This window comes from Bufo bufo, chromosome 10 (genome assembly GCF_905171765.1).
Source record: "Bufo bufo chromosome 10, aBufBuf1.1, whole genome shotgun sequence".
Lineage (NCBI taxonomy): Eukaryota > Metazoa > Chordata > Amphibia > Anura > Bufonidae > Bufo > Bufo bufo.
In genome coordinates, this window is record NC_053398.1 from 102,617,732 (window position 1) to 102,645,270 (window position 27,539).

Sequence of the window (27,539 nt, forward strand, 5' to 3'; positions counted from 1 at the left end):
ATCGACTATATTTTCCTCTCACATTCCCTGCTAGATCTTAATCCCTCAGCAGGTATTGAACCTGCTCTATTCTCTGATCATTCCCTAGTGTGGGTGACTCTAGCCATCGGGAGCCATACTCGCTCACAATACTCCTGGAAATTAAATGACAATATTCTTAGGGACCCGGTCTGTTTAGCTGATATCCGTTAGTCTATTATGGACTTCTTAGCGGTACATGAAACGGATACTACCAGTCCCACAATTAAATGGGAGACGTTGAAGTGTGTGGTGCGGGGGCGGTTCCTCATAAGCGTATGCATAAGAGCTCCCTCTCTGCGGTCGTGTATCAGGAATTATGCGATACTAGATTGGCCCTCATGGAGATTGATTGACCAGAAATATCTGGGCTTCAGAGATAGGCTTCACAGACTTATGTATGGACAGGGAGACAAGAGTGGCAAAATGTTGGCCAGAGCCCTGAGACCCAAGAACAGCTCCTCCTATATTTCATCTCTTAACCGTAGAAGGGGGTAAGATACATTCTACTGGAGACATCTTGAGGGAATTCCGTGCCTACTATACCGAGTTATATAATCTGAAGGGAAAGTTTGCAGATCTTCAACCCGAGGCCCGGCTCCAGAAGATCAGAGATTATGTCTCTGGCCTTGTGGGACCCAAGTTGACCGCAGCCCGTAGGTAGGCCCTGGAGGAAGTAATCACGACCCAGGAGGTTAGGAGATCCATTAAAGGCTTAGTGGTTGGTAAGAGCCCTGGACCGGTTCACCTCCCTTTTTTATAAGACCTTCCTGGAGGACATATCAGGTCCCTTCACTAGTATGTGCAATTCCTTGGTGGAGGGTGCTTCCTTCCCGCCACAGGCTCTAACAGCGCATCTTTGTGTTATTCCCAAGCCTGGAAAGGACCCCCTGGCCTGTGGTAGCTACCGCCCGATATCAATGATCAACATCGATGTTAAAGATTTACGCCAAAATACTAGCCGAAAGACTCAAGCCCTACTTGTCTTCGCTGATACATGAGGACCAGACAGGTTTTGTCCCTGGACGAGAAGCCAGAGACAACACCATCCGCTCTCTGGCCTTAATTGCCCGAGCGTTCGCGACAAAGTCCCCCCTCGGCCTTCTCTCGGTTGATGCCGAGAAGGCATTCGATCGGGTGGATTGGTCTTTTATGTCGGAGGTCCTTAGGGGTTTTGGTCCCAATCTGTTATGTAGAATTACTGCTCTATACCACAACCCGAGAGCCCAGGTGAGGGTTAATTGCTCTCTGTCAGCCCCATAATGGCACGAGGCAGGGATGCCCCCTCTCCCCCCTGCTGTACATATTGGTTATGGAGTTTCTGGCCAGAGCTCTTAGAGCTAACTATTCCATCAAGGGTTTCCAGGTGGGGGGGTATGATATCCAAGATCGCCGTATATGTGGACGACCTTCTAATCTTCTGCTCAGACCCGAGGGTCAGTCTTCCTAACGTTTTGAAAGAGTTTGCACTCTTTGGAGACCTCAGTAACTAAGGTCAACCTACATAAGTCTGTGATGCTAAACATCAACCTTCCTGAGTCCCTGGTACGGGACCTACAGTCCTCATTTCCAGTCAGATGGTCCTCCAGCCACCTCACATACCTAGGTACGTCTATCCCCTCATGCTTGACAGATGTTTTTTCACTCAATTTCACTCCCCTGTGAGAGGTCCGAAGGGATCTGAAGGCCTGGAGGCAACTACCAGTGTCGTGGTTTGGGAGAATCCATGCGATCAAAATGAATATCCTCCTTCGGATTTTATATCTATTTCGCACCATACCGATGCCCTTACCTTGTGGTTTCTTTAAGACCTTCAGATCACTGCTCCTAAGATTTATTTGGGTGGGATCCTCCCCTAGATTAGGTATGCGCTTTCTAGTTCGTCATAAGCTTAAAGGGGAATGGGGGGTCCCTGATCTCTCCAACTACCACAAAGCTGCAATTTTCTCGTACATTTTAGACTGGTTACACAGCGGCTCTTCTAAGAGGTGGGTTCAGCTCGAACGGATGGAAATGGGATTTCCAACCCAAAATTTGCTCTGGTCGGCCAGAACCCATAGGCCTTCGAAGCTCCCCTTCCTAACTTCGGGTGTTCTGAAGGTCTGGCATAGGTCTGGCACCAGGGGCTCTAGGGCTTACCACTTTTCCGGGACCGCTGATCCCCATATTTAAAAATCCAGGGTTCCCTATGGGGGAGGACACTCAGAGGGTGCTAGGGCTCCGAAAAGATAACCCACAGGTTAGACAGTTAATAGCCGGTGGGGCCATTAGGCCTTTGGATTCGTTTGTTGACCCAGCCTCTGGGGGGGGGGGGCGTGGTTACAATATGTATGTACACAGTGAATGGAGCCTTCTGTCCACTGTAGAACATCCAATACTTACAGCTTTTTGAAAGAGCTGATTGGCTCAGGTGTGAGACCCTATCCAATCTGATATTGATGACCTATCCAGATTACAGGTCATCAATATCTAAAGGTCCCTTTACATGGAACAATATACAAGTAGGTTGTTGGGAAGGTAGTTTTCTGTCCCGACAATCTGCTGATTGCAAACGGAGGAGACCGGTGCCTACCCTACAGTCGTGGCCAAAAGTTTTGAGAATGACATAAATATTGGAAATTGGAAAAGTTGCTGCTTAAGTTTTTATAATAGCAATTTGCATATACTCCAGAATGTTATGAAGAGTGATCAGATGAATTGCATAGTCCTTCTTTGCCATGAAAATGAACTTAATCCCAAAAAAACCTTTCCCCTGCATTTCATTGCTGTCATTAAAGGACCTGCTGAGATCATTTCAGTAATCGTCTTGTTAACTCAGGAGAGAATGTTGACGAGCACAAGGTTGGAGATCATTATGTCAGGCTGATTGGGTTAAAATGGCAGACTTGACATGTTAAAAGGAGGGTGATGCTTGAAATCATTGTCCTTCCATTGTTAACCATGGCGACCTGCAAAGAAACACGTGCAGCCATCATTGCGTTGCCTAAAAATGGCTTCACATGCAAGGATATTGTGGCTACTAAGATTGCACCTCAATCAACAATTTATAGGATCATCAAGAACTTCAAGGAAAGAGGTTCAATTCTTGTTAAGAAGGCTTCAGGGCGTCCAAGAAAGTCCAGCAAGCGCCAGGATCGTCTCCTAAAGAGGATTCAGCTGCGGGATCGGAGTGCCACCAGTGCAGAGCTTGCTCAGGAATGGCAGCAGGCAGGTGTGAGCGCATCTGCACGCACAGTGAGGCAAAGACTTTTGGAAGATGGCCTGGTATCAAGAAGGGCAGCAAAGAAGCCACTTCTCTCCAAAAAAAACATCAGGGACAGATTGATCTTCTGCAGAAATTATGGTGAATGGACTGCTGAGGACTGGGGCAAAGTCATATTCTCCGATAAAGCCTCTTTCCGATTGTTTGGGGCATCTGGAAAAAGGCTTGTCAAGAGAAGAAAAGGTGAGCGCTACCATCAGTCCTGTGTCATGCGAACAGTAAAGCATCCTGAGACCATTCATGTGTGGGGTTGCTTCTCATCCAAGGGAGTGGGCTCACTCACAATTTTGCCTAAAAACACAGCCATGAATAAAGAATGGTACCAAAACACCCTCCAACAGCAACTTCTTCCAACAATCCAAAAACAGTTTGGTGAAGAACAATGCATTTTCCAGCACGATGGAGCACCGTGTCATAAGGCAAAAGTGATAACTAAGTGGCTCGGGGACCAAAACATTGACATTTTGGGTCCATGGCCTGGAAACTCCCCAGATCTTAATCCCATTGAGAACTTGTGGTCAATCCTCAAGAGATGGGTGGACAAACAAAAACCCACTAATTCTGACAAACTCAAAGAAGTGATTATGAAAGAATGGGTTGCTATCAGTCAGGATGGGCCCAGAAGTTGATTGAGAGCATGCCCAGTCGAATTGCAGAGGTCCTGAAAAAGAAGGGCCAACACTGCAAATACTGACTCTTTGCATAAATGTCATGTAATTGTCGATAAAAGCCTTTGAAACGTATGAAGTGCGTGTAATTATATTTCACTACATCACAGAAACAACTGAAACAAAGATCTAAAAGCAGTTTAGCAGCAAACTTTGTGAAAATTAATATTTGTGTCATTCTCAAAACTTTTGGCCACGACTGTACATGGGTGCCCGGAAGAAGACCAGGGAGTGGTCATTGCAGGAAGAGCATGCAGTCGGGAGCAGGAGAGGCACTTTTCTTTTTTCCTGTCTGATGGAGGTTGGGGGTCTGATCTGAGGTTTGAAGTAGCTTGTGGGGGGATCTGATCTGAGGTGGGCCTGTTACCTTGGTACCGAACCAGAGAGTTTGGGAAATAGTATTTTACAGTACAAATTAGTTTATGAAGTCTCGTGAGACTCATCAGAGCCAATACATTTTAATACTGTACAGAGCTCCTGCTCCGTACAGTACTAGAACAAAGTTTTATGCGAATCTCCGAAGTCTAGTCGCTCATCCTTACTTGCAATATTACCATATGGATGATGCGTACAATTAAAGGGGTTGTCTGCTTATCCTATATTAATGACCTAACCTCAGGATGGAGGGTTGACTGCCAGTATCCCCGCTGATCAGCTGTATGAAGAGAACGCAGTGCTTGTACGAGGTTACCTGCTCACCATCAACATTGCAGCGGCGAGCAGTGTAATTACAACTTAGCCGTCTCATTCACATCAATGGGATGGCTCTGTCCTATTTAAAGTGAATCGGAGGGCTGTCCCATTGAAGTGAATGAGACGTAGGAGCTGTAATTACACTACTGGCCGCTGTGATGTTGAAGGCGAGCAGGAAAGCCACAGATCTTTATTTTGAAATCCCTGTTAATCTTCCTGAATACTTATTTACAACCATTACCAATGCAGTGTGTTTCTGCAGATTCTGCCACGCTCAGCTCTGACTGTACGGTGTCAGACATACTCTAGCTTATAATGGTTCTCTTAAAACGGATATGTCATTTGACTATGCAGCAGATTCCTTGCAGCTTTGGATGCATGGGACCCTATGCTAAATAAAGTTTAAAATATAGAAAAATAAAAACATTAGTCTTAAAGGTCTTCTAAACTTTTAAAGTGTACTTAACGTTTCAAAACTCTGTGTGTATGTGAGGGAAGACACTTCTGGTCACTATCACTTCATGCTGAACATCTAGTTTGCAGAGATGGAGGATAGAGACTAGCTGCTATCTAATGCACACAGAGAGGAGAAGCTGCTTTATAAGCTTGTCTTAGGCTGCTTTCACACTAGCGTTTTTTGCGGATCCGTCATGGATCTGCAAAAACAGTTCCGTTACAATAATACAACCGTATGCATCCGTCATGAATGGATCCGGTTGTATTATATTATGTCTTCTATAGCCATGATGGATCCGTCTTGACCACCACTTAAAAGTCAATGGGGGACGGTTCAGTTTTCTATTGTGCCAGAGAAAACAGATCCGTGCCCATTGACTTGCATTGTGTGCCAGGACAGATCGTTTGGCTCTGCTTCGTCAGGCAGGCAGCGTTTTGGTGTCTGCCTCCAGAGCGGAATGGTGACTGAACGGAGGCAAACTAATGCATTCTGAGCAGATCCTTTCCCATTCAGAATACATTAGAGCAAAACCGATCCGTTTTGGACCGCTTGTGAGAGCCCTGAACGGATCTCACAAACTGAAAGCCAGAACGCGAGTGTGAAAGTAGCCTCTCTCAGAAGTATTCCCCAGGACATTCAAGAGGGGTACTGCATGGTTGTGAATTTAACACTCGTGCTGAGATATAAATCTCCTATGTAGCTGTGCAGTCTCTTTAGTGTCTCTCTTTTTGAGTTCTGTCCTTGTCTCACACTCGCTGCTGCTGCTCATCATCATCATCATCATCCCTTCAAGGAAGGGAAGCGATAAACAGCTGGTAAGAACTACACATTTCTCACTGATAAAACATATTACAAAGTTTCTTGTGGTCGCTTGTACTACTGATTTATGTAAAGTTCTATGAAAGTACATTGTATTGCATTGTATTTTGTAGCGTTTTAAACAGCAGTTCCAAGCCATCTTCCGTATAACACCACATCAGGACAGCACATTGCGTTACGTTTTAGACAAGTTGTTCATGATTGCGCTCGATCTCGATTGCTTGGTTTTCACAAACTCAGCACAATGTGGAAAAAAAGACTAAATAAAATGCAAATAAAATGTAAATGTGAACTGAACTCTGTTTTCTATGTTGACTTGCAATGGAGTTTTTGTTTAATTGCTTTTATTTGGATAATTTTACTTTGGTTCAAAATATTCACATTGTTACAGTATTAAAATGTGTAGCTCAATAAGTTTTTCTTGTCTCATAATTAGAAAACGCAGCAATTTAAACACACATACATTTACTACAATTTTCAAATTGTAAGAAAATACATTGTATTTTTTTTGTTTTTGTTTTACTCAGCCATACCCAGTGTTTAATGTGCTCTCTACACATAACATTTACATGGACCAATTTTATTTATCCTGTAAGAGATTTCCTAAAGTAAGAAAATTTTAAATTATTAAATACAAACAAACTGAGGGCAACCCTTGTTATACCAAATTCTTTAAGGGGCTATATTTAAAAAAACAAAACAAAATGTTTGCTCATAAGAAAACATCTACAAACAACGCAAGTTTAAAGGAGCAGACATGTTCCTAGTCCCTGGTACAAAACAGGACTGATCACCATAGGATTTGCAAACAATTGAAACTTGCATACAGAAATGAATATTCCTTTGCTGATGCTCAAGATGAAACAAAGGTCTACCTGATTTGCCAAGCTTCTAATCCTGAGAGACCACACACACTCACTATTAAACCCCCCCCAAAGTCAGTTTTGGAAAACAAAACTGGAAATACCTATGCATACAAGTCCTAAATGCCCCAGTTTTTCAGAAAGGAACACATTTAAGAGAGTTAACATATTGAGGAGACGAGAAGTTCTTCCCATAACGATTTTGACAGTAAACACACTAAAAGCAAGCTAGAAGACTGCTAAAAAAGTGACGGCATCTTATATATCCTGCAAAATTAAACTGCCCTCACTCCAACAATCTCCGGTCTGGGTTTGCAGTGACTCGGAGCACCATATATTAAAAATAATCTGAACTCATGTTGTGGCCCTCCAGCTGTTGCAAAACTACAACTCCCATCATTCCCTGACAGCCTACAGCTATCATCCTACAGAAGGGCATCGTGGGAGTTGTAGTTTTACAACAGCTGGAGGGCCGCAGGTTGAGCATCCCTGTACTAGGCCATCCCTGGTACATATATCAACAATTTATTAAGCTGGGCTACAAGGAGGTCTGTTTAGTATATATGTGCACTGGTGTTCAAGTCCCTGCATCTCAGGTTGGGCAGCCACCTTGTGACTAACATCGGAAGTACCCTTAATTTACGGCAGTTTGTTTTGAAGGCACAGCGCTTTACACACAATATGGCCAATTACACAAGAAAAGATTGATAGCTGCAAACAAAATATAAATACAACAGTAAAAACTCATCAAACCCATAAAGGGAACCTGCCAGGAGATTTGTGCTGTCTGCTCCACAGGCAGCATGAAATACCAACAGGCTCTCGAGTAACCAACAGCTAAAAAAAAGTTTAAAAAAAGGCCAAGAATAGGAGAAATTTCAATCTTGGGGAGCTGCCCCCTTGACAGGTCCCTCCCTATACACATTTCTAACAAGGGAGCCTGTCGGTATTTCATGTTGCCTGTGGCTCCCATGACTAGTGATCTATAATGAAAAACAGTAAATTGCTGCCCTAGCAGTTAACAGCTAGTTTCTGTTCATTTTCTAGAATATACAAAAAAAAAAAAGGACAGCTAGAATGGCTCTGATTCTATGCTTTTGTGCCGCTCTACAGGAATTCAGTAAATAGCTGTTCTACGCTATAGTTTAAATGCTAATGTAAAATTTTTCACATTTTTACAGTCATCAATGCCAACTAAGCATTGAGCCGGGCCCTACATCTGCGTGTTCCACTCTCCTTTCTCTCGCAGTGGTGATTCGGATAATGTCATCCAATTGTGGGACCTAATGACAAGCACCTGGATACTATATCTATATCCATCAATACCTAAAAAGTCAAGGTAAATAAAAACATGAATTTTCAAACATTTTCACATTCTGCAAAACCCACCCTCTACAGAAGCAGCACAAAAGTGGAACTTCCTCTGAACAGGTGAATAGCTTTTACAAATTTGTTCTCATGTGTGACGATGGAATGAAATCCTTTTACATGTATTTATATTTTATATTTGCAGCTTTTCATATTCAAATGTCAACATCACTATATGTTGCATAGAAATGAATGCCTTACGGTAGTTTACACTGACAATGTTAGAAAAAGATGTTCCCCTCCTTGTATACAAGACATAAAAGTCAAACTCTAGATGGGTTTAGAGTTCAGTCTTTAGTTTTTTTCCCCCTAGTGGCAAGCTTTGCCCTGCAGAAAGGTTTGCGTTCTGTGCGCACACAGAAAAAAAAAACAAAAAAAAAAAAAAACTGTATAAAATAAAAATCATGAAAAAAATAAAATAAAATCAGCGTGAACTCGAGGCATTCATTTATATATTAATGCAATGACAGTGACACTTTAAAGACTATGGACACCTGTGACATAAAAAAAAAATACTTACGGTATGTAGTATGTTACCTTGAGTTTTAAAAAAAATGAAAAAAAGCACTAAAGTTTCAGGCTTCAACTTCATTCCTTCATCTGTTTTCATCCTCCCCGATGTTTGCAGCCTGCTCCTAGTTGAAAACTTTTCTCATTAGGATGTTTTCCTTCCAGTAATACATGCTGGATCTGTGTGTCCAGGATGCTAACGTCTTCACTAGCTCTCATGTATTAGCATAGTTTAATACCTTTACGCATTTCATACTTCTACAGGGATCTCTTCCCCTTGTGCTCTTAAGACACTGTGGCTGGGTGTGTGATCGCCCTGCCGCTGTAGTTTCTAGTGGCTGCTCTGATTTCTCTCTACTATTGAACATGGCCTATGTGATCCACTCCACTTCCTCAAAAACTGACTTGTGTGTGCTTTTATTCCTACCTACAGCCTGTGGCTGCTCCTGCCCCGCCGATCTGCTGTGTATAACATTCTCCCCCTCCCTGCTGCTATTTCTAACATTGAGAGAAGGGAGGGGATCACAAAGAGCCAAAAAAGCCAGGAGCCACTGTGCTCTGTCAAATTCAATAAGGCGGCCAGCTAGGTGAAGGAGATGCAAAAACTCCACTGCGGCCAAATGGCAGGAAATTTTTTAAGAAGACTACTTACAAATTTGCTTACTTTTGTATTTAGAAAGCAAAGAACAAAAAAAGTGCAAGGTGTCCATAGCCTTTAAACAAACTTTCAGTCTTAACCATTCACAATCCTTGATAGGGATGCAAATGTCACATTCCTAACAGCTGAGAAAAAAAACTTCAACGCAGCTTAAAATTCTTTAAGAAATTTAACAGCAACTGTGAAATACTTGCAAGCAGCTACTTGTGTCCATGATTTACATTATGGAGAATTTTCAAGAGTAAAAAGCCTCCAGAAGGAGACGTAAAGGCAACAAAGCTGGAAGCACAGAAATTCAGAGACATGTAAGGGTGAGATAGGGACAACCATAGACGTTTTCATTGTAGCTGTGTCATCCTTTATGATCAGGTATCCGACTCCAGAGGCTTATGGCATTCTCTTTGTATCCTAGCGGCTCCATGAGACATGTCACGTCCTATGATCTCATTAACTGTAATAAAAAAGAAATAAAATAAAAAAAGTACAATTAGCATTTATAGTATAAATTATATTTTAAGTAAAAATCCTTTAATCCGGTAACAGGAGTTGGTTGGTGCTGATTTAGTGAATGGTCATGAAAAAGAAACTATAAAATTTACTTATACGGGTAGAAAAATTTTAGGAATTTTTTTTTGGTTTTAGGTTTTAATTATAGCAACTTCCTAACTGATCATCTCACCTCAGTCTTGTTTCAGGTCTTGTGAAATTCCACACTGGATAACAAGTGTGTGCTGCAAAAAAGACTGCTGACATGTATCCTAGAATATGGAATGGCGGATTAAAGGACTTTCACAGTACAATAAAAAACTCCCTATAAACATCCAGTAATTAACAGGAAACCAAGTACAGTATATACAGTGAAAGACTCATTTAGCACTGGAAAAGGGAGGGAGACTCCGGGCGCTGCACAGGTATCCTGTAAAATGGGATTTACTGGTAAAACTATTCAAAATATACAATTAAAAAAGTGATGCGTTTCAGCAGTGTAACGCTGCACTATTTTTATTGTACATTTTGAATGCTTTTCACCAGCACCCACAGTCTCCCGCTTTGTTATACTTACCTCTTCTTCCTGATGGCATAATGATCCCAACAAGTGCTCTACACTGGACGGCCATTACTCGCATTTTTATGTTTACAGGCAACCCAATTCTGAAAATCTATATTGCTGTTCTAACCAAAAAGCCGCTGACATGCAATAACGATGATAGTCCAGACAGAATTGTTCCAATTTTATAATTTATAAATGTATATTGAATGAAAATATTCGACTCTTGAGGACCTAACCAAATTTAGCACCAGAATAGTGGTTTTTTTGTGTCTCCCATTACAGAAGTTTCATACTTGATCTTTTTTTGCTGCTCAGATCCAACACTCTGTCTGTATTATGCTTCGGGGAAACAAGACTATTTCAAGGGAGGCATGAAGACATCACAGTAACTGCCGAGTAGACAAGATTCCCGTCACACAGTCATACTGAAGGCGATCACAAAACAGCCTTCTGAGTTTAACCAACCTCCATAGCGGATTTTACCAATATCGCTCAGCTTGGCTTCAGAATACTTGGCCACTGATGACAAGGCGAATGTCCAAATCAACACACAGCCTAAACTCCTGACACTGCTCAAACTCAACTTTACAAATACCGGTAATTCTAAATCCACCAGCCTCTGGCCATTCATTTGAAAGTTACATATGATTCTCCATTCTTGTCTTATATATTAGGCAACCCCGCATTGAGAAAAATCTCCTCTTTCAATGCAATGGACTCCTAAAACAATAATAGTCCAGATTACTAATTCTGTAGATGGTGTAAGCTTGGGCTAGTTTAACACTAGTGTTCAGGAGATCCGGCAGGCTGTTCCGTCATGCATTGACAGAAGCTACATGAATGCCGTCCGGCCCCATTAACTATTATGTGGACTGGCGGCGATCTGGCTCGTGCAGGATAGGTCATCAATATCAGAACGGCGGTCCGAGCAGCTGTTTGAAGAGAAGGCGGCGTTCCAAGTAAGCACTACTTCCTCTTTATTACACCACACGTCATCTCCCTTGGCATAGTGTAATTACAAGTACTCTCCATTCACTTCCAAGACGACTGGCAGTGTAATGAAGAAGAAGTGGAGCTCGCATAAAACAGCTGATCGGTGGGGGTACCAGGTGTTGGACTCCTGCCGATCTGAGATTGATGACCTATCCTGACGATACGTCATCAATATATATGGCCTGCACAACCCCTTTAACCCAATTGAGATGGTTGAGGAGGAGGAGTAGGAAAAGCAGCACATACGTGCCCAGCCCCTTTGGGAACTCTTTCAAGACTACTAAAAAAACATTCCAGGGACTACTTTGAAGAATCTTAAATAAAAAAAACATTCTGGTTTTTGTTTACTACTTAATTCCATATCTGTTCCTTCATTGTTTTCATATAATTTTTTACTACACCGGTGCTGGATATATATATATATATATATATATATATATATATATATATATATTTTAAACTATATACACTTGGTACTTCACTCAGGGGTAACTGCATAAAATCTATCCTGGGACATCAAGTGGGTCCTGGAGGAACTATAGGAAAGAAGGCTGTTTAAAGAGAACCTACCCCTACAAGTTGTAACACAATCCGCAGGCAGCAGGTTAAAGCAGGATGAGCTGAGCAGATTGATAGATTTTTTTTTTTGTGGGAAAAGATTCAGTTAAACTTGTAGTTTATTAATTTAAATCTCTGCCCTTTCTGACTTCAGTTGTACACGGGGGCGTCTTATTAGTGAAGGACCGCTATCTCTGTATAAACACACAGGGAATGTTATCGATTACTGTTAATACAGTCCATTCAGATATCATCAGTGATCAATAGCATTCCCTGAGTAAAGTGTATATTAGACTGCCAGATTTTCTGGCAGATGATCGCTAGCGAGCGTTAGTGATCATCTTGCAGTCTAATACTGCCTCCAAATGCCTAATGAGATCAGGCAATTGTGATTGTTAAGCATGCTTAACAATCACAATGGTGCCGGTGGCAGATCGTGCTGTGTAATAGCGATCCGATGCTGGCACATCGCTGCCCTGCATAGGGATGAGCGATGGCACAGCGATCACTCCTCCCCATGCCACGGAGGACATTGCTGCATGTAATAGCAGCAGTGTCCTCCGCTAGCTATCTGATGATTGCAGGGAGGGAATACCGACAGTAGTCTGCGGTATCTATCTTTAGTGCATACACAGAGATAGCTGCCAGTCACTGATAACACCTCCCCCATGTACAACTGAATTCAGAAAAAGCAGAGATGTAAATGTATAAATTACATGTTTTACTGATTCTTAGAGCTGTAGTTCCAATGAAGCCCTGCAGGTGGCAGGGCTCCATAAGAACATAGCAAATCTGTAATGAATTGCTTTAGCAATGCAAAGTATTTTAGAAGCATTCCAATGATTGCTTTTTATAGTCCTCTAAAAAGCAAAAAAAAAGTAAAAAAATATGAAAACTCTAATCACCCCTTTTCCTCAATTAAAAAACAAACAAAAAAAAACAACATCCCCCAACATGTCCCTAACTGCATGAACTATTAAAATAAAAAAATATTTATCCCCTATTTACACCATAACGGAGAAAAAAAAATCTAAATGGCTGATTTGCCATTTTTTCATCACTTCATCAAGCCCAAAATATTCTATAAAAAGTGATCAAAAAAGGGTCAGAATATGGGAAAAACAAAATTTTTTAAAGTTTTTTTCCCCAGTATTAAAACACTAAAAAAGATATACTGTATTTTTTGCTTTATAACAAGCTTTTATGTTCCTCGTCTGAACCCTGGGGTGAGTCTCATCAGTTCTGGAATTTTGCAGGATGGGTGCGGGCCCATTCATTCCAACGGGGCCACAAAAGATGTGGAGAGCACACCGTGCTGAGGTGTCATGGAAGCCCAGGTTGCTTTGATAACAGCCTTCAGTTCGTCTGCATTGTTGGGTCTGGTGTCTCGCATCTTCCTCTTGATGATATCCCATAGATTCCCGGGTTTAGGTCAGGTGAGTTTGCTGGCTAATCAAGTACAGTGATACTGTGGTTATTAAACCAGGTATTGGTATTTTTTGCAGTGTGGGCAGATGCCAAGTCCTGCTGGAAAATGAAATCAGCTTCTCCATAAAGCTTGTCTGCAGAGGGAAGCATGAAGGGCTCTAAAATTTCCCGGGAGATGGCTGCGCTGACTTTGGACTTGATATAACACAGTGGACCAACACCAGCAGATGACATGGCTCCTCAAACCATCACTGACTGTGGAAACTTCACATTGGACCTCAAGCAACTTGGATTGTGTGCGTCTCCATTCTTCCTCCAAACTCTGGGACGATGATGTCCAAATTAAATGCAAAATTTACTTTTATCTGGAAACCGGTGCCAAGTCCTCCAGAAAGAAAGAGTGAGAGATGCACATTTTGTAGCTGTTTTCTGTTGTGGGACCTCCTTGCAGCAACTCAAAATGTTCTTATAGGGTATTTTAAAATGAATTTTCTAAAAATTGGATAGCCCATTTAACTCAGAAAATTGTTATTTCTAAAGAATTCCACCATATCTGTACTTTACACTGGGGGTCTACCATGATGTCACTGTGCTTGATTGGCCAGCAAACTCTCCTGACCTAAACCCCACAGAGAGGGAATCTATGGAGTATTGTCAAGAGAAAGATGAGACACCAGACCCAATAATGCAGACGAGCTGAAGGCCGCTATCAAAGTAAACTGGGCTTCCATAACACCTCAGCAGAGCCACAGGCTGATCGCCTCCATGCCACATTGATGGAGTAATTCATGCAAAAGGCCAAGTATTGAGTGCATATACTGGACATATATTTCAGTAGGCCCAAATCTCTGATTTCAATTTTTTTTTAAATTGGTCTTTAGATAATATTCAAATTTTCTGAGACTTTTGGGTTTTAATTACCGTATATACTCGAGTATAAGACGAGTTTTTTGGCACATATTTTTGTGCTAAAAAAGCCTCCTCGTCTTATACTCTAGTCTAGTCTAGCTCCGGTAATACAGGCAGTGCGGGGGGCGGCGCTCACTCACTGACGTCACGCGCTTGCGCCGCCTAGTGGGAGAAGGCGCGTGACGTCAGTGAGTGAGCGCCGCTCCCCGCACTGCCTGTATTACTGGAGCAAAGACAAAGTAAGAATACTGCTGTGAGCGTCGGGGAGGGGGATCTGTGGATGGCACTGGAGGGGGATCTGTGGATGGCACTGGAGGGGGATCTGTGGATGGCACTGGAGGGGGATCTGTGGATGGCACTGTAGGGGGATCTGTGGATGGCACTGGAGGGGGATCTGTGGATGGCACTGGAGGGGGATCTGTGGATGGCACTGGAGGGGGATCTGTGGATGGCACTGGAGGGGGATCTGTGGATGGCACTGGAGGGGGATCTGTGGATGGCACTGGAGGGGGATCTGTGGATGGCACTGGAGGGGGATCTGTGGATGGCACTGGAGGGGGATCTGTGGATGGCACTGGAGGGGGATCTGTGGATGGCACTGGAGGGGGATCTGTGGATGGCAGTGCCATCCACAGATCCCCCTACAGTGCCATCCACAGATACCCCCTCCCCTAAACAGTGCCATCATGGCACTGTTTAGGGGAGGGGGGATCTGTGGATGGCACTGTTTAGGGGGGAGATCTGTGGATGGCACTGTTTAGGGGGGAGATCTGTGGATGGCACTGTTTAGGGGGGGAGATCTGTGGATGGCACTGTTTAGGGGGGGAGATCTGTGGATGGCACTGTTTAGGGGGGGAGATCTGTGGATGGCTCCCTGTATTTAATGCAGAGTGTGTGTGTATATAATGCACACAACTCTGCATTAAATACAGGGAGTCACCCTCTTGCAGATGTGTGTATATAATGTAGAGTGTGTGCATTATATACACATACACTCTGCATTATAGCTGCATTTCCGACCCTAGTCTTATACTCGAGTCAATAATTTTTCCCATTTTTTTGGGGTAAAATTAGGGGCTCGGCTTATACTCTAGTATATACGGTAGCTGTAATCCATAATAATCAACATTAAAAGAAATAAACACCTGAAATAGATCACTCTGTGTGTAATGAATCTATAGAATATAACTGAATTACTGAAGTAAATTAAATTTTCCATTCTAATTGCAAGTGCCCTAGGCAATTCTGCAAGTGGAGCCAACCATCCTGATGACCTTCTAGGACAGGTGTTGGGGGCAATTTTGAATAATTCCTGCAGAACCACATTAAAAAGCTCTTTTCTTCACAGGCATAAAATTTAATAAATGGTAAATTACTGAAATGAAAGGGGATAAAATGTGCCATTCACCAATCACCATAAATAATGTGTTCACTATATTGTACAGCTTATTATGTTACAGGGACACCAAATACTGTTTTGTGATATTTCACACTATGGTTGTTACAAAAACGAATGGTTTTTGCTTCGTTATTTTTTTAACGAACATTGTAACAGCATATTATAACTTTTACCATTAAAAAAGAAAAAAGATGGAAAGTAAAAAAAATTCTGCCATACGTTTAAACAGAACGATTATTTTATAGGCCTCGGTAAGACCTCCAGTACATTAAACAGCTGCCTTACCCACTCCTCTATAGAAAAGCCCTGCTGTAAGACGGGATTTTATATATTTTTTTTATTAAATAAATATCACAAAACAGTATTTGGTGTCCTTGTCATCATAATAACCCATACAATATAGTTAACATATTTATGGTGACTGGTAAACAGCGTAAATAAAAATGGCATATTTTTCCCCACATCATTTAACGCATAATGAAAGTTGATAGCAATTAAAAACTTTATGTGTGTGGCAAAATGACCTGTTCTGGCTATGAATGTGAGATGAGTCGGAGGGCATGCAATTTGCCTATACGGAGAATGAGCAGAATACCATCTTGAGAGGGAAGGTCACTGATGACGTTGGGTCTACAGGGCAGAGCCTTACAAGCTTCGTCACGCCTCAGATGAAGTGATGTCATCGGGATAGCGAACCAATATAGTGGAAAATGTCATGTGACCACAATGGAGTGCAGGAAAACGGGGCATTACAGATAAACAATCACAATTAGTAAGTGATAAGTGTTTCCTACCAACTGATGCTAAAAATTGCAAAAGCAAAAACGACCCTTTAAAGGGAATCTGTCAAGCTCCGAAACACCCCCCCAAACTAGAGTAAGCGGTGTATAGTGTCGGTGACGCCAAGTCCGGTTATGTGATTTTTATCTTCATACTCACCTGCATTCTGACACTGTGCTCCAATATACAAGCAGTAAAATGCATTGAGATGATTCCTGAGCTCACACACATTATGGAGAGAACTCAATGCATTAACCCCTTAAGGACCGGGCTCATTTTCACCTTAAGGACCAGGCCATTTTTTGCAAATCTGACCAGTGTCACTTTATGTGGTGATAACTTTAAAACGCTTTGACTTATCCAGGACATTCTGAGATTGTTTTCTCGTCACATATTGTACTTCATGACACTGGTAAAATGGGAGTAAAAAAAATAATTCATTTTTATTTATAAAAAAAAAAATACCAAATTTACCAAAAATTGGGAAAAATTAGCAAATTTCCAAGTTTCAATTTCTCTACTTCTATAATACATAGTAATACCTACAAAAATTGTTATTACTTTACATTCCCCATATGTCTACTTCATGTTTGGATCATTTTGGGAATGACATTTTATTTTTTGGGGACGTTACAAGGCTTAGAAGTTTAGAAGAAAATCTTGAAATTTTTCGGAAATTTTCAAAAACCCACTTTTTAAGGACCAGTTCAGGTCTGAAGTCACTTTGTGAGGCTAACATAATGGAAACCACCTGAAAATGACCCCATTCTAGAAAACTACACCCCTCAAGGTATTCAAAACTGATTTTACAAACGTTAACCCTTTAGGAGTTTAACAAGAGTTAAAGGCAAATGGAGATAAAATTTCAGAATTTAGATTTTTTGGCAAATTTTCCATTTTAATCAATTTTTTCCAGTAACAAAGCAAGGGTTAACAGCCAAACAAAACTGAATATTTTTATTGTCCTGATTCTGTAGTTTACAGAAACACCTCATATGTGGTCATAAACTGCTGTATGACCAAACGGCAGGGCGCACAAGGAAAGGAACGCCGTATGGTTTCTGGAAGGCAGATTTTGATGGCCTTTTTTTTTTGACACCATGTCCCATTTGAAGAACCCCTGATGCACCCCTAGAGTAGAAATTCCATAAAAGTGACCACATCTAAGAAACTACACCCCTCAAGGTATTCAAAACTGATTTTACAAGCTTTATTAACCCTTTAGGCATTCCATAAGATTTAATGGAAAATGGAGATACAATTTCAGAATTTCACTTTTTTGGAAGATTTTCCATTTTAATAATTTTTTTCCAGTAACAAAGTAAGGGTTAACAGCCAAACATGGCTGATGGATGAACTATGGTGATGGATCATGTGACGGACCATGTGATGAACGTAGTGACGTCATCAAAGGTCCTATTCCTCACAAAAGACAGAGGAGATGCCAGCTGTGCGAACAAGTGGATTAAGGTGAGTTAAATTATTATTATTTTTTTTAACCCCTCCAAGCCCTATTGTACTATGCATTCTGTATTAAGAATGCTATTATTTTCCCTTAAAACCATGTTATAAGGGAAAATAATAATGATCGGGTCCCCATCCCGATCGTCACTTAGCAACTGTGTGTGAAAATCGCACTGCATCCGCACTTGCTTGCGATTTTCACGCAACCCCATTCAGTTCTATGGGGCCTACGTTACGTGAAAAACGCACAAAGAGAAGCATGCTGTGATTTTCACGCAACGCACAAGTGATGCGTGAAAATCACTGCTCATGTGCACAGCCCCATAGAAATGAATGGGTCCGGATTCAGTGCAGGTGCAATGCGTTCACCTCCCGCATCGCATCCGTGCGGAAATCTCGCCCATGTGAAAGGGGCCTTAAAGGGTTAACAAAGTTTGTAAAATCAGTTTTGAATACCTTGAGGGTGTAGTTTCTTAAATGGGGTCACTTTTTGGAGTTTCTACTCTAGGGATGCATCAGGGGGGCTTCAAATGGGACATGGTGTCAAAAAACCAGTCCAGCAAAAACCGCCTTCCAAAAACCGTATGGCATTCCTTTCCTTCTGCGCCTTGCCGTGTGCCCGTACAGCGGATTACGACCACATATGGGGCATTTCTGTAAACTACAGAATCAGGGCAATAAATATTGAGTTTTGTTTGGCTGTTAACCCTTGCTTTGTTATGGGAATTTTTTTTTATTAAAATGGAAAATTTGCCCAAAAATTGCTGTTTTGGCACAGTTTTTATTTTTTATTACTTACAACATTCATCTGACAGGTTAGATCATGTGCTATTTTTATAGAGCAGGTTCTTACGGACGCGGCGATACCTAATATGTATACTTTTTTATTTATTTATTTAGGTTTTACACAATATCATTTTAGAAAAAATAAATGAAAACATGTTTTTGTGTCTCCATAGTCTGAGAGCTAGGGATCGACCGATTATCGGTTTAGCCGATATTATCGGCCGATATTGAGGATTTTGAACGTTATCGGTATCGGCATCTATTTTGCCGATATACCGATAACGTATGGGGAACACAGAACGCGCTGCTCTCAGCGCGTTCTGTGTTCCCTTCGCAGCACAGGGGAGAAGGAAGCAGTGTCTCCTCCCCCTGTGCTGCTGCTGCCGCCAATAGCAGGAGAGGAGACAAGAGGAGGGGAGGGGCTGTGGCCGCTGCGCCACCAATGAAGATAAGCCTTTCATTCATTCATATACAGGAGGCGGGAGCTGGCTGCAGAATCACATAGCCGGCTCCCGGCCTCTATGAGCGATAGCTGCGATCCGCGGTAGTTAACTCCTCAGGTGCCGCGGATCGCAGCTACCGCTCATAGAGGTCGGGAGCCGGCTATGTGATTCTGCAGCCAGCTCCCGCCTCCTGTATGTGAATGATTGAGAGACTTATCTTCATTGCGCCCCCCCCCCCCCCAAGCCCCCCAGTATTAATCATTGGTGGCGCAGTGCGCCCCCACCCCAATCCCGGCCAATAGTAAAAACATTGGTGGCGCAGTGCGCCCCCCCCCCCCCACCCAGTATTACTCATTGGTGGCAGTGGCCACAGGATCCCCTCTCCCCTGCTCCTCCGATCGGAGCCCCAGCTGTGTAAGCCTGGGGCTCCGATCGGTTACCATGGCAGCCAGGACACTATTGAAGCCCTGGCTGCCATAGTCAGCTCCATGCTGCTGTGTGCACAAAGCACAGAGCAGCAGGGACAGTGTGAGATCCTATTCACTCTGATAGAGATCTATCAGGGTGAATAGGGCAAGGGTTCTAGTCCCTAAGGGGGCTAAAAGTTAGTAAAAAAAAAAACCACCAAAATATTAAGTATAAATGAAAAAAGACTTATAAAAAAAAATACACATTAACAATAAACAAAAAAATACACATTAACAATAAACATATTAATTTTCAGCAGATTTGTGTAGGAATTTTTTTTTTTCTCAAAAATGAAAATTCCCAGAATATCGGTATAAATTATCGGCTATCGGCCTGAAAGTTCACAAATTATCGGTATCGGCCCTAAAAAATCAATATCGGTCGATCCCTACTGAGAGCCATAGTTTTTTTTTATTTTTTGGGCGATTGTCTTATGTAGGGTATCATTTTTTACGGGACAAGGTGACGGTTAGATTGGCACCATTGTGGGGGGGCATACGCCTTTTTGATCGCTTGGTGTTGCACTTTTAGTGACGTAAGGTGACAAAACAAATGTTTTTTTTTAACACCGTTTTTATTTTAATTTTTTGACAGTGTTCACCTGAGGGGTTATGTCATATGATATTTTTTTATAGAGCCGGTCGTTACGGACGTGGCGATATCTAATATGCATACTTTATTTTATTTAAGTTTTACACAATAATATTTTTGAAACAAAAAATAAAATCATGTTTTAGTGTCTCCATAGTCTGAGAGTCATAGTTTTTTCAGTTTTTGGGCGATTGTCTTAGGTAGGGTATCATTTTTGTGGGATGAGAGGACTGTTAGATTGGCACTATTTTGGGGGGCATACGACTTTTTGATAGCTTGCTATTACACTTTTTGTGATGTAAGGTGACAAAAAAATTGCTTTTTTGACAGTTTTTTTTATTTTTTTACGGTGTTGACCTCATGGTTTAGGTCATGTGGTATTTTTATAGAGCAGGTTCTTACGGACGCGGCGATACCTACTATGTCAATGTTTACTTTTTTTTACATTTAACATAAAAAAGCATTATTATATTTTTTTTTGGGCCATTGTCTCATGTAGGGACAAATATTTTGCGGGATAAGGTGACGATTTGATTGGCACCATTGTGGGGGGCATACGCCTTTTTGATCGCTTGGTGTTGCACTTTTAGTGATGTAAGGTGACACCTACTATGTCAATTTTAATTTTTTTTTACATTTAACATAAAAAAGCATTTTTTTTTTTTTTTTTGGGCCATTGTCTCATGTAGGGACTAATTTTTTGCGGGATAAGGTGACGATTTGATTGGAACTATTTTGGCCTACATACGACTTTTTTGATCACTTTTATTACCTTTTTTGGGAAGTAAGGTGGGCAAAATTTCAATTTCATCTTTTTTTTTTTTTTATGGCGTTCACCGTGCGGGGAAAGTTACATGACCGTTTTATAGATCAGGTCATTATGGACGCGGTGATATCAAACATGTGTAGGGAATATTTTTTAAATCAGTGATAAGTGTTTTTTTATCTTTACTTTTTTTTTTTTTTTTTTTTACATTTTTTGACCCAGACCCACTTGGTTCTTGAAGATCCAGTGGGTCTTATGTCTGTATAATACAGTACACTATATAGTGTACTGTACTGTATTTTCACTTTACACTTAGTCTGATCAGCACCATGGACAGCTGGAAGCCTGTGAAGGAGTCCGGTTGCCATGGTAACCATCACTCGCTGCCACAACAGAGCAGCGGGTGATGGGGAGGGAAGGGGGCCCCCTCCCTCTGTGATCCAGTTAAGAATCGGGGGCTGAAAAGGCACAGCAGCCCCCAATGGAAGAGAGCTCCCTCCCTGTTAACCTCTTCCATACAGCGGTCCCTACGGACCACGGCATGGAAGGGGTTAAACGGCTGACATCTGTGTGATGATGAAAAAGTGGAGGGCCACAGCAGCATATCCAAAATCCTTCTTTATTTCAATCGATCACCGCATAACACAGCATAAAAACAGCAGCAACGTTTCGGCTAGAAATAGCCTTTGTCAAGCAAATAGCTTGACAAAGGCTATTCCTAGCCGAAACGTTGCTGCTGTTTTTATGCTGTGATATGCGGTGACCGATTGAAATAAAGAAGGATTTTGGATATGCTGCTGTGGCCCTCCACTTTTTCTACATACCTTGGATTGCCTTGGATCTGCGATCTCCTGCCCAGCTGCTGCATGACTTCCATTTTCGCTCTACATTAGCCGCTTGCTGTGCTGCTCCTGAACACCTTTCTTTTTGCATCTGTGTGATGATGTCAGCCGTTTCAAACAGAGTGTCAGCAATGTGACACTCTGCTTTACAAGCTCGGCCATCCTGAGAGATCGCACGCCTGCCCTCCCCACCTAGCACCGCCCGCCTTCCCCCCCACAGCCCGCCGCCACATCACAAAGTGGGTTAACACACACAAAAAAACAAAAAAAATTTTTTACGTTTCGATCAGACGCCCCTCGGCATTGACCCAGGGTGCCTGCTAATTGATTTCAGCAGGCACCCAGTTCCGATCACTGCCCACCACTCTGCGGTGATCGGAACTACACAGGGTGTACAGGTACGCCCTGTGTCCTTAAGTACCAGGTTAAAAGGGTTGTCCGCTGTTTACTATTGATGACCTATCCTCAGGAGAGGTTGTCCATATCAGATTGGTGGGCGTCCGACTCCCAACACCCCCGCTGATCAGCTGTTTGAAGAGAAAGCAGCCCTCGTACGAACGATGTCTTTTCTGCTCTGTTTACCTGCTCACTGCAGCATTTGCAGTGGCGTCCTCATTCACTTCTATGGGACGGCTCCTTCCATTCACGCCCATAGAAGTGAATGGGGCATCATACTTGTAATTACACTGCCCACCACTGTAATTACTGTGGCGAGCAGGTAAAAAGAGCAGAGAAGGCAGCGCTTGCAGGAGCATTGCTTTCTCTTCAAACAGCTGATCGGCGAGGGTGTTGGGAGTTGGACCCCAGCAGATATGATATTGATGACCTATCCTACAGTTATCAATAGTAAAAAGCGGAAAACCCCTTTAACTGCTGGTTTGTGGGAACACAGTGTCGGAATGCAAGTGAGTATAAAGATTAAAATTACATGACCAGGCTCAGCATCACTTACACTATACACCGCTTACTCTAGTTTGGAAGGGTGTTTCGGAGAGGACAGATTCCCTTTAAAGGGAACCTGTCATCACCTTTATGCTGCCCATACTAACGGCGGTATAAAGTAGAGACAGGCGAGTTGATTTCAGCGGTCTGTCATTTATAAGTTAAAAGTAAGTGGTTGCCGAGAACCAACATCACAATCATTGCAGACTGGGCCTGGAAAAGAGTCCCGGCCTCCTGAGAAGAGTCCTGGTTATTCATGAAAGTCCTGCTCTCCTGCCCACCTGCTGATGGCTGACCGTCTTCTACCTAGTTTTCTCCCTTTCTCTCTAGGAGAGAACTGCCAATCATCAGCAGGGATAGCAGGAGATGATGAATAACTAGGACTCTTCTCAGGTAGATTTGACTCTTTTCCAGGCCTGGGCTGCAATGATTATGATGCTGGTTCTCAGCAACCACTGACTTTTAGCTCATGAATGACACACGGCTGACATCAGCATTTCTGTCACTATTTTATGCTGCCATCAGTGAGGTCAGCATCAAGTTGATGACAGGTTCCCTTTAAGCCATATATTTATATTTTGCCTGATGGTGGAATACTACTGGGCTTAAAAGAAGCCGTTGTGGATGGGAAGGTATAACTGAGGTGTATAGTCTGGATTCCTAAATAAATTAAAAATTAAGCGTTCTTTACATTTCTGTCAGTCACCGCAGATACTGCAGCAATACAGAGGTTTTTCTTATTAAATATGCAATTTCCAAAAATGTATTTGAAAAATTATTTACATCATTCTGATATTTAATGGAACCCTGTTGATAATCAATAGATACAGAACTAATAAAAAAAGTTATTCCCCCATCCACTCATGTAAATCATTTTCTACCCCATCATAAAAAAAATGAAAACCGATATATTTTTTTTTTTTACTAAATTTATGAAAACATTTTTGCTATGATGCTTTAGCTCTCTAAGCCTCCCATTTACCTTTATCATCTTTGAGATGCTTCTACATCTTGACCGGAGTCTATCTGTGGTCAATTTCAGTTATCAGTACATGAAAGGCTCACTGGTGTCACAGCAGACAATGCATATCAGGGCAAAAACCAAGCCATCAGGAGCAAAGAACTGCCTGTAGAGCTCAGAGACAGGATTGTGTGGAGGCAGGGTACAAGGAAGGGTACAAGTTTTTTTTCTACTCAACTGAAAGTGCCCAAGTGGCCTCCATAATTCTTAAATGGAAGCAGTTTGGAACAACCAGGACTCTTCCTAGAGTTGGCCGCCCCACCAAAATAAATATTTGGGGAGAAGGGCCAGAAAGAAGCCTCCCCTCAGTAAGAGAAATACGAAAGCCCACCTGGAGTTTACAATGAACACCAAAAGAACTCTCGGACAGTGATCTACAAGATTCTCTGGTCTGATGAAACCAAGACAAACTTTTTGGCCCCAATTCTAAGCGTCATGTGTGGAGAAACCAGGCACTGCTCATCACTTGCCCAATACAATCCCTACAGTAAAGCATGGTGGTGGCAGCATTATGCTGTGGGGGTGTTTTTCAGTGGCTGGGACAGGGAACATGGCCAGGGTTGAGGGAACGCTAAATGGAGCAAAGTACACAGATATTCTTAATGAAAACCTGGTCCAGAGTGCTGTGGACCTTACACTGTGCCGAAGGTTACCTTCCAACAAGGCAGTGACCTCAAGCACACAGCCAAGAAAACACAGGAGTGACTGGGGACAACTCTGTGAATGTCCTTGAGTGGCCCAGCCAGAACATTTATCGAACATATCTGGATAGATCTAAAAAAGGTCTGTCCACCGACGGTCCCCATCCAACCAGACAGAGCTTGATAGAATCTTCAGAGAAGAATGGCATTCACCAAATCCAGGTGTGCCAACCTTGTGGCATCACACCCAAGAAGACTGGAGGCTGTAATCGCTGCCAAAGGGGTGTCAACTAAGTCCTGAGTAAAAGTTCTCAATACTTATATTAATGCAAGATTTTTCTTTTCCAATAAATTAGCAAAGATTTTGAACATTCTGTTTACACTTTGTCATTATGGGATACGGAGTGCAGAATGCTGAAGGAAAACACGAAAAAATTTTTTACCACAAGGCTGCAACATAACAAAACATGAAAAAAGTGAAGGGGTCTGAAGACTTTCTGAATGCTTTTCCATCACGGTGCCGTGTTGTTGGACCCCCGCTGGTCTGATACTGATGACAGGTCATCAATATATATATGGCCTGCACAAAGCCTTTAAGCACACACTGCACAGACAGTCTGGAAGCGGGTAAGCAGAACTACAAATATTTTATAAAATTATACTCATTTTCTTGAAATTGATATTAAATGTTTTTATTTTGTTTCTCACACACAGTGGGGCAAAATATAGACTGCTCCTCAAAGCACGTGCCATATAATGGAATACACATATTTAGCGCACAGAGTGCTAATGAGACCGGTTCAGCTTTCAGTCTTAAGCCTACATTGCTAAATATAACTAGCATTAGTACAAGTACAGCTGTTCTCCTCTACACTGCCATATCAAAAAGGTCAAATACAACACACAAATCAATTCCTCTAAGTATCATTTCTATCAGGAGGACTTCAAATTGTGCCCGAGTGCAACATAAGTGCACGTTACACTTCAGAAATCTATTAGAAGACTTAGGCTGAGTTCACACGGGCGAGTATTCCGCGCGGGTGCAATGCGGGAGGTGAACGCATTGCACCCGCACTGAATCTGGACCCATTCATTTCTATGGGGCTGTGATTTTCACGCATCACTTGTGCGTTGCGTGAAAATCGCAGCATGCTCTATATTCTGCGTTTTCCACGCAACGCAGGCCCCATAGAAGTGAATGGGGTTGCGTGAAAATCGCAAGCATCCACAAGCAAGTGCGGATGCGGTGCGATTTTCACGCACGGTTGCTAGGAGACGATCGGGATGGAGACCCGATCATTATTATTTTCCCTTATAACATGGTTATAAGGGAAAATAATAGCATTCTGAATACAGAATGCATAGTACAATAGGGCTGGAGGGGTTAAAAAAATAAATAAAATAATTTAACTTTCCTTAATCCACTTGCTCGCGCTGCCGGCATCTCTTCTGTCTTCATCTTAGCTGTGTGCAGGAAAAGGACCTGTGGTGACGTCACTCCGGTCATCACATGATCCATCACCATGGTAAAAGATCATGTGACGGACCATGTGATGACCGGAGTGACGTCACCACAGGTCCTTTTCCTGCACACAGCTAAGATGAAGACAGAAGAGATGCCGGGCTGCGCGATCAAGTGGATTAAGGAGAGTTAAATTATTATTTTTTTTTTTTTTTAACCCCTCCAGCCTTATTGTACTATGCATTCTGTATTCAGAATGCTATTATTTTCCCTTATAACCATGTTATAAGGGAAAATAATACAATCTACACAACACCGATCCCAAGCCCGAACTTCTGTGAAGAAGGTACCCAAACATGCGCGATTTTTCTCACGCGAGTGCAAAACGCATTACAATGTTTTTCACTCGCACGGAAAAATTGCGCATGTTTCTGCAACGCCCGTGTGAACTCAGCCTTAAAAAGATGTAGTGTTCACTCCATGTACATATCACTGATCACAACATTATTAAAATTTAAAATCGGTGGCCTATCCTCATGAGTCGGACTCCCTCCGATCAGCTGTACGGAGAGGCTGCGGCGTGTTTAGGCCTCTTCCTACTCCATATGACGTCCTGTTCATCGGTCACATGGCCTAGGTGCAGCTCTGCCCCATTCAAATGAATGGGGCTGAGCTGCAATACCATGGACAGCCACTATACAAAGTATGGTGCTGTGCTTGGTGAGCTGCGAGGCGGTCAATGAGCGCAGCAGCTTCCTCAAACAGCTGATCGGTGGGAGTGTCGGGAGTCAAGCCCCCGCCGATCTCATACTGACTACCTGTCCTGAGGATAGGTGATTGATATTTAAATCCCTGAGAACCCCTTTAATGTCTGCCACATACTGTACAATTCTCAAAGTTTCTTAATAACATTGGTCTGGAAACAGATCTGACCGCTCCTTGATGCTCACACTCAGAAGTGACCTTTTTCCATATTCTTTGCATTTTACCATACTGGTTAGAAGTATACTATATTATAGGCACTAAATATCGAAATGTGATGGCTCTGAAACCCCCTAGGTGAAATATCAGGGGGTATATAGGACAGTAAAGAGGACCTGTGTCCACTCCCGACATGTCTACTTTAGTAACTACTTGCATTCTACATATAACAATTCTGGAGCATCTATTCTTATGACTATTTTGGGCCATTCCTCCATTATTCCTTCTAGAAGTTTACAAATAAATTGCCAGCAGTCTACAGTAAAAGGTACTGCTGGGTGTTACCAGTAGCGGGTGCATCTGACTCTGTCCAATCAGTGCTGCTGGTATCAGATTGTGTAGGGACACACCCCAACTGGTAACACCCATCTGTATCTTTACTGCAAACTGCTGGCAATTCATTAATAAGTTCTAGTTGAAATAACAGAGGAATAGCACAAAAGAGTCATAGATGCTCCAGAATTGTTATTACATGAAAAATGCAAGGAGAGGGGACAGGTCCTCTAAGGCTACTTCCACACTAGCAGTGCTCCAGACTAAAAAACATACCTAGTAGCCATTGGCTCCTGAACTGAAAAATTTAGGAGCCAAATAAAAACCGAATCAAAATTTTGGTATCGTGACAATGCTACGCTGATCAGATCGGCGTAGGGTTGTTTCGATACCAAAATTTTGATTCGCTTTCGTTACGGTTTTAT

General features: G+C 42.3%; 1 protein-coding gene across 3 annotated transcripts in view; it reads right to left on the reverse strand.

Moving 5' to 3' along the window:
- Positions 1-7,273: 7,273 nt before the first annotated feature.
- NFATC3 (nuclear factor of activated T cells 3) overlaps positions 7,274-27,539 on the reverse strand; it is a 130,910-nt gene continuing 110,644 nt past the window's right edge. For all 3 annotated transcript variants that reach the window (XM_040409385.1, XM_040409386.1, XM_040409387.1), the window contains one exon: positions 7,274-9,767. In XM_040409385.1, coding sequence (XP_040265319.1) covers positions 9,682-9,767 — 86 coding nt within the window. In that variant the 3' untranslated portion in view covers positions 7,274-9,681. The remainder of the gene's footprint in view (positions 9,768-27,539) is intronic.